At 36.4% G+C, this 12,924-nt stretch overlaps 1 protein-coding gene across 3 annotated transcripts in view; it reads right to left on the reverse strand.

Annotated features, from left to right (window-relative positions):
• The window catches only part of MON2 (MON2 regulator of endosome-to-Golgi trafficking), a 114,287-nt gene that overhangs the window by 23,689 nt on the left and 77,674 nt on the right, over positions 1 to 12,924 (reverse strand). For 2 of the 3 annotated variants that reach the window (XM_006154141.3, XM_014590037.2), the window contains 4 exons: positions 10,168 to 10,796; positions 3,955 to 4,098; positions 3,294 to 3,311; positions 2,876 to 3,004 (listed from right to left, as the gene is read on the reverse strand). In XM_006154141.3, coding sequence (XP_006154203.1) covers positions 2,876 to 3,004; positions 3,294 to 3,311; positions 3,955 to 4,098; positions 10,168 to 10,796 — 920 coding nt within the window. The remainder of the gene's footprint in view (positions 1 to 2,875; positions 3,005 to 3,293; positions 3,312 to 3,954; positions 4,099 to 10,167; positions 10,797 to 12,924) is intronic. The other variant, XM_006154143.3, reaches the window with a different exon arrangement.

The following is a 12,924-nucleotide window of genomic DNA, read 5'->3' on the forward strand; positions in this document are numbered from 1 at the left end:
TGCTGAACCACTGGATCAATGAATCCTAAAGCCCTCCCTGTCCAACTTTGAATTTTCCAAAAGTACATACCAGAAAACTCCTTTTCTTGTTAAAACAAGTCAGACCCTGAATGAATGTATACCACTTGCAACCAAAATGATACATGGGCTATTTTAAGTTAATTTTATAACTCAAGCTTAGATAAAGGGATGGTATGGTTTACCACTGTAATTAATGTTTTACTGAAATCAAGAGAACATGAGCACAGTCAATCTATTCAACTTATATATTTTTAGATTTTTTTATTGCTTAAATACAGGGATTGGCCTATAGCACATGCTCAGTAAGTGAATGCTGAACTGAGAAATTCATTTCTTGCCATCATAAAGCTCATGCATTTTGAAAAAGGAAGAGCCCTGTTCAATTTACCACCATACACTGTAAAGAATGACATCACAAAGCATTTGGGAGTACAGAAAAATATCATTCAATTCCTTTAAAATTATGCACTGATTCATGGCACTGCTCTGTGTTCAGCTCTACAATGGTTAAAGAATAAAGTCTGGTTTATGATGAATTATAAGTCCCATAACTATCTTTTCAGAGTTATTCCAGGCCCTGAAACCTTCCCAAATAGAATTTCTCAACACTTCTTGAAAATGTACCATGATGTCTTATACTTCTTAATTGACCTATAATACCCACCTCCCTCTTTTTACCTAGGCAAACTCTTTCAAATGTCATTTCTTTCTTTCTCTCTCATAGAGATTTTTTGGTATAGGGTGTATGCACTTGCTGGAGAGAGAGAGGGAGAGAGAGAGAGAGGTGGAGAGAGAGACAGAAAACAAGAAATCAGCACCTGGAGGGATGGTCATGCAACAATCCCTTCTCCATTCTCTCAGGATCTTGGGCATGCACGCACATGCACCTGGTGTGTTTTAAGCCACCAGGCCCAGGACTTGAACCATGGTCAACCACATGGGAATCCAGAGATGTAACCATTTTGCCATCTGCTGGTCCCACAAGTGTCATTTCTTCTTTTTTTTTTTTTTTGGAGGGGTTTTATTTGCGCTCGCCAGAAAGACAGAGGGAGACAGACAGACAGAAAGCAAGAAATCACCCCCAGGGGGGATGGCCACAACACAATCCAATCCCTTCTCCTCCATTCTCCTCTCGGGATCTTGGGTATGCACACACACACACCCGGCATGAGTTTAAGTCACCGGGTCCGGGACTCAAACCGCGGTTGACTACATGGGAGTACAGCGACATAGCCATTACGCTAACTGCTGGTCCCAAGTGTCATTTCTATTCATTCCTATCCACAGTAGTTTTGTCTATGAGGGGACCTAACATTTTATTCAGCACTGAATACTTGGCAAGCATCATTAAATGGTATACCTCAATGGATTCTCCTTATTACAGTTAAGGCATGTAAGTAGTATTGGTATGATCTTTATTTTATAGATAAGAAACACTCTCAGACAGGTTCATTTGCCCCAAATCATAGAGCAGTGAGTAAACAGCAATGCGCAATTCTAAGTCAGGTCAACCTCAGAGCAAAGCTGCCTTTACCTGTGATCTTCACCTAGTACTTAATATTTATTATTATTTGTTTGCCTTTCTCTATTGAACTATTAAATGTAAAAATTACTTATTCATTTTTAATTCTCTTAGTACCTGGTAGTAGAGATGTTTTAAAATACATGCTCAATAAATGAGAAGAAAGGGGACAGTTCTGGTGAGAGTCAGAAAGAAGTTATCAAAAAACAGTCAAGGGCAGAAAGTTATGAAAGGCAGGGGTAATACCACACAATAGGAAAGATTTAAAAATTAGAGAACAACTTAGAACGTGAAGATTAGGTCTTCACATTGAAGAGCAATATGGACATCAGAAGCATACCACAGACTGAGCATCAGTGGTGGCAAGGTGAAGGCCACAGTCAGTAAAGGAATTTGGAAGTAAAAGCAGAAAGATGGCAACTTGAATGGGAAATAGAGCTCAGAGAAGGTTCTTGTGGTATAAAAGACTTAATTATTTTATTAAAAGGAAAATGAAAAAAAGAACCATCATTCAAAAATGAAAGTTGGAAGAGGGAAGCATAGACACAAAGAAAGGAATGAGACTTGGCACAGAGAAAGGCCTTCTTCCCAGAGGGAGACTGTTCTCAGTGTTCTGTATTCATTCAATTCAAGGCGTATACTCATGCTGGGGGAAGAGCAAGATTTAGGGTATTTTTCAAAATACAGGGAAAACAACAAATAAGCCTTAGAGAAATTGCATACACTCAACATGAGATGATTAAAAAAAAAAAAAAAGGTTATCCGGGGCCAGCAGGCGGCATGGTGGTTAAGGGCGTTGTACTCCTACATGGCAACCATGGTTTGAGTCCCGGACCTGGTGGCTTTCTCTCTGTCTCTCTCTCCCCCTCTCTGGTCAAATTAAAATAAATGAATAAATAAAGTTAAAATAATTCTTTAAAAAAAGATTATCCATATACTATAGAACTGGCTTTAAAAAAAAAGACTATATGATCACTTAAAATGATGGGCTACATGGTAAATTTGTCCCTTAATGCTCATCAGTCTTAAATTTGATAAATACTGTCCTTAGAAGCAGGGTCCTCACCCTCTCACATGGCAAAATTTAAGAATTATAAGAAGTCTAAAGCATACTCATCTCTTGTCTTAAAATATTTTTTCATTAAAAAGAGTTCACTCTTTAGGAAATTGGCTTGCTAAATACAACTCAAGGACTTTGGAGAAAAGTCATTATAAATAATAATATAAATTACATTTTCCATTTATCCCAATAAAATGATACTCTGTTACCTAAAAGGAAATATCAATAATACTGTCATCATCAAATGGAGGTAGAAATGGAAAAAAAAATACCTTAATAATATTCTGGAGTACTTTCTCATTCACCACTGCTTTGTGACAGGCTGTTTTTTGGTATAAATCCACAACTACTTCTAAAGACCTTTCAGCAAATGGTACATAATTCAAGGCTACCCATTCCGCCTAGAAAGTAATATTTTCACATGAAGTTAAAAAGAAACAGAATTAAATAAAATCATACTGTTTGCAAAGAGAAAGTTTTTTTGTCTTAACGTTCAGGCCTTGGTAGCAGGTCAGTTTAAATTACATGCAAAATTTCAAAGAGGTATGTATTTTATGAAAAAAATCATTTTCAGTCAGGCAAAAATTAAAACTATCAGAAAAAGCATGTAGAGCATTCTATCAAGAACTGAAAAAGATGTACTTTATTTGCTGCCAATAGTTAAGGACAATTTTAGGAAATTTAACTCACCGGTGCAAATAGTTGGATCTATTGTGATTCCATTGTGTTGCAAGACAAATAGAATGAGAAAAGTTAATACATATTAAAACTATTTTTCGGAAGCTACAGAATAATAATTTTTATGTTGTGTGAACAAATTAGCATGTGCATGCATTCAGCAATTTACTTTTCCCCTAAAGCCAAAACAAAGTTAAAATTTGCCAACTTTGGCTCTAAAAGCCTTTTACATAAAATCCAACTAAATTTCACACCAGTAGTGTATAACTTTTTTAGTACAAACAGATTTCTTTATCTTGCATTGCAGTTATTTATTTTAGGTGAGGTAGGGCTTAGGGATTTAGAAGCTGGATTATAATGGGGTGGTGTAGTCAGAAAAGAGGTACAAAGGGAACTTATATTTTTTAAAATGTACTGTAGAGAAACACGAAAGGCCAAACTTTCTGAAGAACCACTTGAAAGAGGAAAGCCATAATAAACAAGGAGAAGAGGCACACAGAAATGGTTTCCTAAACAACAGTTCTGTTCAGCTTAGACTGTTAACAAATACATGTAAATTTATTTGTGAATGAAAAATTTCTTTTTCTGAGATAATCAAAGTTTGTCTTAACAGGAACTGACTGTATTTATGTCATGAAATCCTACAGAGCAAATGTAATTTATAGTAAATTACCTGATTGTATTTTGCATTTGCAATGTGCTTTGTTTCTAGCTGTCCATACTGTGGAGGTTTACAGGAAAATTCTACAAATGCCAGCAACTGATCAAATATGGCTGGATACATTATCTGCATGTTTTCTGGTCCTACACAGATGGCCTACAAAAGCAAAATATAAACATTAGAATGCATCCTCTGAACTCTTTTAAGTCCTTTACTGTACATATATTTGTTTAAACAAATAATCTTTTTTAAAAGGAATTATTTACTCAGTTTTATCTGATATTATTTATTTTTCAATTTGACGAGAGAGAGACACAGAGAGAGAGAGAAAGGGAAAGTGAGAAAGCAAGCTGATGGGTCTGGGATTCTGCTGGCCATGTGGGAGTCCAGAGTCTTAACTACCATGCCACCTGGCAGGACCTAACCAAAGAATCTTAAAGACTGTCCTATTTTATGTGTATTATGCTATCTTTTATAAGCTCAGAAAGACAAAGTATTTTAAACTATTATTTAATAAAGTATAGTATAAAAGTTTTACTTGGCTAAAAAATGTTTTTTAAATTAAAATAGTGATTAATTCCTTAACAGATAAAGGGAAGCACTTAAATAGAATTCCCAGAGAGTCTTGAGAGTCTACAATCTGAGCACCCATTCAGTATCACAGCCAAGACCATTAAGAATAGTTTCACTGACCAAAATGACATTTGTTCCTATTTAAGTGATAAAACTTTATTGAAATGACAGCTAATTTCTATATATGCCTGGTCCACTGACTTCAATGAACACTCACGTACACAGCAATTGGGAAAATCAGTCATCTGTAAAAATGTGTTTCTGTGTATATATTGTTTTAATAGGGCTTTAGTGTATTTAGTGCTTAACGTATCTCAATATACAGATCTGATTTTGAAAAAGAATATATATATTTTAAAAGAATTATTTAACCTTATTTATTATTATTATTTTAGTTTGATCAAAAAGAGAAAGAGAGAGAAAGTGAAAAAGCAAGCTACCAGGTCTGGGACTTGAACTGTGGTAAGCCATGTGGAGGTCCAATGCCTTAACCACTATGCTCCCTGCCAGCCCCCAAACAAGAATATTTTAATATAAATGAATGAAATAATACTTTGACTGGTAACTAGTTTCTCTGGATTACTTCAAAAATTTGACAGAAAGAATGAAATATATATCCTGACAACACAGTTTTATTATTTCAAATGTGTTAAAAGCACTTTAAATAAATCTTATCTGTTTTTATTTTTTCTAGCTACAAATGTGTTTTCTCCTACCTTGTTGTATTTTTTTGCTTAATGTTTATTTTTTCCTGTGGTAAAAGTAGTTAAGGATTTTATTTATGGAGTGTCTAGAATATATTTGTGCTTTATAAAACAAGAAGTATGATCACTTTAAGCTTAAGAATAAGGTTGAAGATTAAGCTTCAAAATACTAAACCAGGGGGTGGCAGAAGGTATGGTAGCTAAGGTGTTGAACTCCCACATGACTGACTACAGTTCAAGTCCTGTACCTGGTTGCCTTTTTTTGCTTTCCCTCTGGTCAAATTAAAAAATAATGGGGCCAGGGACCAGCAGTTGGCATAATGGCTATGTTGCTGGACTCCCATGTAGTTGACGGCAGTTCAAGTCTCTAACCCAGGGGCTTAAACTCACACTGGGCACATGTGCATGTGTGCCCAAGATCCCGAGAGGAGAATGGAGGAGAAGGGATTGCAGTAAGGCCTTCCCCCCCCTACCCCCCGGAGTGATTTCTCGCTTTCTGTCTCTCTGTCTCTCTCTCTCTGGCGAGTGCATGTGCCCTATAACAAGAACCTCTCAAAAATCAAAATAAAAATAATGGAGCCAGAAGATGGTGTGGTGGTTAAGGTGCTGTACTCCCACGTGGCTGACTGCGGTTTGAGTCCTGGACTACAGGCTTGCTTTCTCATTTTCTCTTTCTCTCTCTGCCTCTTTCTGCTAAAATTTATAATAATAACATAATAACAAGAAATAAAATATTTTTTAAAAAATTAAAATTAAGTAAAATTAGATCAAGACATTTTTGATAAACTAAACCAAAATTCAAAGCATTTCCATTTTTTAAACATTTCTTTAAAAAAAAAAAGGTGTACAAAAATATTTAATGCAATCTATGGCTTTTTAAACTTATCAGACAATAGGTTAGTTTGTGTCTTCTCTCAGAGAAGTAGTCATTTAGCAATAACTGAAATTTTAGATAAAACTGCATCGTTACATGAAGTAGATAAGCCAGAGTTGCCTATACCTGTAAGACCATCCTATTATTACACTGTCTTCAAGAAAGCAGAATAAAGACATTTGATACCATCTCTTGATATTTGGTCATTTTTTTCAGAAACAGTGAATGGAGAGCTCAATTAGTAAAGTTTATATGGACTAAAATATTTCTCTTTATTGACTGCTTCTGATTGCTCTGTTTCATCTTTATTAATCTTTTATTGAGTCTTTACTATTAGAAGTAAACAAGCAGTAATTGCTGTGGAAAAGAGATAGAATTATTCTAACTGGATTCTTTTATTTTCAACAACCAAGATAAAAAAAAAAAAAGAGAGAAAAATCCCACAAGGATACCTGAAAAAAATAAGTATCACAATTTCTTTGGAATTATGTTACCACAGAATAATGACTTTGACTATATATTTGATTTTCAATGGTCTTTTATAAAAAGAAAACATACTAACAGTGTTATAGTTGATTTATAAAGAAATTCTGGGATCTTAAAATACATAGTATAGAACCTTTTTTTTTTTTGGTAACAAACTTTGTCTAAGAAAAGTTTTTCTTCAGTATTCTTAAGTTTGTATACATAAAAAAAAAATCTATAGAAAGAAACCTGATAACTGATTCTAGTCCCAAAGTTAAGAATAAAGAAGCAATATGGACAATATTTCCCACTAGTCCTCGAAAACTGCATGGGTGAAAACAAGAAAAGAAACTGGACATCCAACTTCTGATATGGTTGAAGGTTTCACTTACTAACACATTCAACAATACTTCCCTCAGTGCTTACCATGTACTAAGGCCAGAGATCTTAGTCTTAGTACATGATGTTGAGAATGGCTAAGACCTTAGTCTTAGTCTCATGATGATAACAACAGCTAACATTAACGAAATGTTTATGTGTACTACACACTAAATACCTCATAAATATCAAATTTAACAGGTGAAAAGCTGTAGTTCATTGTTTTTACTTTATAGACAAGGAAGCTGCAGTCTTGCCCTGTTATGTAGAAAATAGGGCTTTGTTACACAGCTCAAGGGCACCATTCACATGTAATGCGATGGTGTCTCCTGGGGTGAACTCCAGTCTTCACGGTGATGGAGACAGATGCAGTATCCAGTCATCTGGCTTTAGGAAATTTAGCAATAAGTGAGACAGACGCAGTCTCCTGACCTCAGAACTTAGAGTACTGCACATAGAAAGCAGATAATCAAATTCCAAGTTTCTCCATATATGTTAAAATAACTTGGCAAAAACCCCTCAATTACTACACATAAATCAATCAACAGGGTTGAGAACTACAAATCTGAGAACCAAGAGAATACTACTAAGCACAATAAGGATACCGAGGAAGAACAACACAGAAGCTCCTCATTAGGAAGAAAACAGGAAATCAGAAGTCCGTTTTTCCTTTAGGAAGAAAAATAGCTTACAATCAATAAATATTTTGCTGGGCAGCATAATAGTTTAAAGATAAAAGTCCTAAAGCATGTCAATTTTGCTGGTATAAGAAATTTCTGGGGCCAGCCAGTGACAAAGTGGTTAAGGCAGCTGGATTCCACATGGCCAATTGTGCAGTTCACATCCCAGGCTCAGCAGACTGAAAAACATCCAGGCAGAGTGTGTGCATGCCCAAATCCCTAGAGGAAAATGGAAGAAAAGGGACTGTAGCAAGGCCATCTCCCCCCCACCCGGGGACGCTTTTTGTTTTCTTTCTTTCTTTCTCTCTGTCTTTCTCCAGTAAGTGCATTTGCCCTACAGCAAATTAAAATTTTTTTCTGATATGTAGGAAGTAAAATACAAAAAAATACTGTTATTAAATATGTTAATTTTTCTCTGTTAGGAGATATTGAAGATCTCTCATTCAAGGTTTACAAAACATCATTTATATAATCGCATAAGCAATAAAATGATGGCTATAGTAATATTTTATGCAAAAATGGTATCAAGTAATTAAACAATAAAGATAAGTTTTAGACAGAAGGCATATTTTGATCTCAAAGCTATTAAAAACTTTACAAATTCCTAGTAGTTGAAATGAATGATTCTGTTTATTCTCTTATTGCTAAAGCAGAGTTTTTTAAAAAGTTACATACATCCTTTCTTAAAAAACTATTTTTTGGGGGGTGCAGCAGGTGGCATAATGGTTAAATGGTTAAATGGTTGAACTCCACATGGCCAGCTGTGATATGAATCCAGGACCCAGTGGATTAAAATTAATGCCGGGTGCATGTGAATGCATGCCCAAAATCCTGAGAGAATGAAGAAGGGACTGTGGCATGGCCATCCCCCCTGGGGGATGATTTCTCACTTTTTATCTCTCTGTCTCTTTCTCTCTCTGTCTGGCAAACACACACAATCTATAGCAAAATCTCTCAAAGAAAAATAAAAATTGGGGGTGAGCCAGCAGATGGCATGGTGATTTAGGTTCAAGTCCCAGACCTGGTTGCTTGCTTTCTCACTTTCCTTCTCTCTCTCTGTCTCTGTCAAATTAAAAAATAATAATAAATAAATAAAATTCAAATTTAAAAATTGGGGGACAGGAGTTGTTGTTTCTTCTATATTAGTCTCTACATGTGTATAGAAACTGGAATCAAACATCTGATTGAGAGTTCCAGGTTATTTTTGGATATCCCCAAAACCCTATGATTTTCTTTTCTGACAGAATAACTTTCTCATTCTCTCTAGGGCAGTTTATAAGCATGTTAACTGCATGTTCAGTCAGAGGAAAAAAAGTAATTTTCCTCCATTCAAGATAAAAACAGTTATTCAATTTAATTGTGGAAAATCAATACCCCCACAATAAATTTTTTAAATGCCAGATTCTCTTAAATTTTGTTTTTCCACAATATTTTTCTCTGCACAATGCAATTAGTATTAATAGGGAGTTGCTGTTCAGTTAAACTTCCTCCAGAGCAACTACAAGGTCTCGTGGTGTGGGAGAGATACCAACATTCCTACTGTGAAAATCTTCATTGTTCTAGTTAGGCATAGCAAAATCAGCTAGCAGGGAAACATGATTCGCATCATATAAATGGCTGCTGAGACACATCTGTGATCGGAATGTAGTTTCAGGTTGATTCTGTTAAACTATCTAAGTTATTCTGTTAGAATAATGGGCTATTTAGTTAGCAGTTTGTTGTTTATCATTTTGATTTCAGTCTTGTCTTGCTTGCTAATCTGGATTATTTCAATGATTTTTAGGTCTGTCTGTTTTAGTAAATTTTTGCAATAGTAAACATATATAGCTAAAAATATATCTCTTTTTAAAAATTCTTTTATAAAGTTATGCTTTATAAATACAGGCTTCCAACAATTTCAGAGTTAAACTTAAGTACACATGGAAAAAAAAAAAACCAAGATATATCATTGCTTGTTAATCTTCTAATCATCAAAGTACTTTACTAGTTAATATTCCAAATATATCCTTTTATGAAGAGTTGCAAGGACAAACCAAAAACACTGAAGAATTGAAGTAAGAAGGTATAGACAGCTTCTGAAAGACTCAAAACACACCTGAATTACTGCAGTGTGTGTGTGTGCATGCATACAACAGGGTGTATATGCTTGCCAGAGAGAGAGAGCCAAAGTGAGGAAAGCACCGCCCTCGGGGATAGCCGTGCCACGATCCCTTCTCTTCAGTTCTCTTCTACAGTCTTGGAGAATGCATGCACATGTTCCTGGCATGTTACTAAAGTCACAGGGTCCGGGACTCAAATGCACAGTCAGCCAAATGGGATCAGGCTGCCTTAGCCACCACATCACTGGCTGGCCCCATCCTTTTTTAAAATGCCAGAAAACCACAACTTTTAAAAATAACTAGATTGTGACTATCCTGATTTTATTCCAAAGCACACATAAACAGCAATCTTGATGATACAGTATCAATCCCCCCCCCAAATATATAACGAAGTACAAAGTTCCAGAGAACCATATGCATTATTGCTTAGATAGCCCCTAAAATGACATTACCTTTTGGAGAACATCTAAAGCTGTGAGGACAGCTTCCTGTAAGCTTGTCAAAACTGCTTCAGTATAAGATGGAAGAATGAAAGGGGATGCATCTGAACTTATTGGGACTGAAACAGCACTGTGCAATATGACTCCCAATTTTTGTAAATCATCCATGTTGAAACCAGTTTTTATGTGTTGGTAGAGAGCTGGAAATATCTGAATTAAAGCTGTGAGAAAAGGCTGGCTGGGAATAAAAGTTAGTTTATCAAAAGTAATAGGAGGCTTGGTACTTTCAGATCCAATTCTATACCAGGTGTTCCATGCAGCCCACCAGAGATTCAGATCTTCAAGCTCGTCAGTAACTATGGGTGGCTCAGAGCTACCATATCTTCCAAGTCTTTCTCCAATGGAATCTGTTCTTACAAAAGGCCTGCTCAGGCCAGGGCCTGATACGGACCCTATAAGGACAGGCATAGGCACATTAACTACAGGCGGTGTCTCAGGCTTATCTGAGTCTCGGGCAGGGGACACGATCTGTAAAATTTCCTGGAAGCTTTTCAGAGCAGCCAGAGATACTTCATTGTTTTTGCTGAGTGCTGCTGATTGTATATGGTCAAGAAGAACATCCCAAGCTCTTGAAAAATCTCCTATATTAGAAAGAGAAAAAAAATCTTTACCATAAAAGTAATCAAATTTTCTCCTAATAGATACTTTAAAGCTTTTTTTGTTTTTTCTTTTGTGCTTAAGTTCCCATAGAGGTAGAAAAAATATGGTTGGGTACTAAGGTACTAACAATATGAATTAAAATATCACAACTCAAGAGTCCAGTAAAAAAAAAATTCAGATTTACATAATGTTTTGGTCTGAAATGTATGCATGTCTATACTATTCTCTAGTATTTTTGCCTAAGGAGAATAAGAAAAAAACCTGTGAGGGTGAAACAAAAGTTTTTTGGTGGGGCCAGCAGGTGCTGTGGGGGTTAAGGTACTGGACTCCTACATGGCCTAATGCGGCTGGAGACCCTGGCATCTCGAAAATCATGCCGGGAGCATGGGCTTGCGTGCATGCCCCAAATCTTGAGAAAATGGAGAAGGGACTGTGGCATGGCCATCCCCACTGGGGGGCGACTTCTCACTTTCCCTCTGTTTCTGTCTCGTTGCAATAGGGCACACACCCTCTGGCAAAAACCTAAAAGAAAAAAAAAGTTTTTCAGTAACATTACTAGTCTATCCATTTATTAGGTTGTTGAGAAAGTCATGACATACTTTTCTTTGCAAAAATGAGTCATGACTTTCCTGACAACCCAACACCTTCATTTGTGATTAAATAAGATGTTCTCATTCTTTTAACTTTCATTTATTTAACTTTTGCTAAAGGGTGTATGCGCACACCAGAAAGAGAAAGAGAGGAAAAAGCAAGCTCTATGAGGAGTGGTCACGCCACCTCTTACTCAGTTCTCTCTCCTTTTGGGACTTTGAATGCACATGCACATGTTGCCTGGAGTGTTCTGCAACCGACCAGGCCTGGGACTCGAATCCCAAGATTGGCCAGGTGAGATTTGGCTTCCTTAACCACCAGCCATAGAGCTGACCTGATGTTCTCGTTCATACTTATTGAAAACCACTGGAAAAGTTGTAAGATATATCAATATGATATGTGCTTTTTAGTTTTTAAGTCACATAGGTCTAAATATTTAAAATAAACTGTCATATTTATAAAATATGAACTTTACATTTTGATTCCCATATTTTAATAATTTAATATTTGGGGCCAGAGAGTCGGACAGCAGTAATACAACACTCTGTGATGCTGGAAGGTCCTAGATTCACATCCTGAGGCCTCCCTATAAACCCAGTGCTACGTGCCCTTGATCCAGGCTGGCTGAGGCTGGAGGTAGACTGCAGTGTGAAGACCCTGTGAAAGGTGCCTTCTTCTATCCCTTCCCCATTGAAAAAATAAATCAACTTTTATAGTCATGGAATATTTTTTTTGCAGCTCTTAGTGAATTACACGAAAAAATCCATCATAAAAACAAAACATTCTTTTACAATAATTTGTTTTTCGTTATGTGCAACTTATTCTACTGTCACTTTATCAGCAGTGTATGGGCTGACTAGTAGTTGCTGGTTTCCCCTAACTAATTCAGTCTTTTGCTCTGCTCCTATGACCAACTGAGTACATTGCAATGAAGCTCTCTGTGGCCTAGTACAGCTGGTTTCGATATGCTCCAAACACTGCACTGTTTCCTACAGTAACCAAGCTCAATGACTTTTTTAATAACATGGATTATTATTCACACACTAGCTTTAAAATAATGCAAAAATAAGAGAAAGTGATATTTCCTGAAGCAGTACAACTTAAGTAGGCTATAAGATATATAAAGCAGATTATCAAGGCTTAAAGACTTTCACTTTGGGAAGTCTACAATGATTAAGTTTTGTTTGTTTTTTTTTACAGGTTTTTGCTATAGGGCGTGTGCACTTGCCAGAAAGGCAGAGAGAGACAGAGAGACAGAAAGTGAGAAATCACCCCTCAGGGGGGATGGCCACACCATAATCCCTTCCCCTCCATTCCCCTCTCGGGATCTTGGGCACACACGCACATGTGCCTGGCATGAGTTTAAGCCACTGGGTCCAAGACTTGAATCACAGTTGATCAAATGGGAATCCAGTGACATAGCGATTATGCCAACTGCCCACGATTAGTTTGTTTAAAAAGTTATTTATTTTCCTCCAAGAGAGGGAGAGACAGAGAAAACCAAAAGAGGAAGGCACC

The sequence above is a fragment of the Tupaia chinensis genome, unplaced genomic scaffold, assembly GCF_000334495.1.
Source record: "Tupaia chinensis unplaced genomic scaffold, TupChi_1.0 Scaffold000395_1, whole genome shotgun sequence".
Lineage (NCBI taxonomy): Eukaryota > Metazoa > Chordata > Mammalia > Scandentia > Tupaiidae > Tupaia > Tupaia belangeri.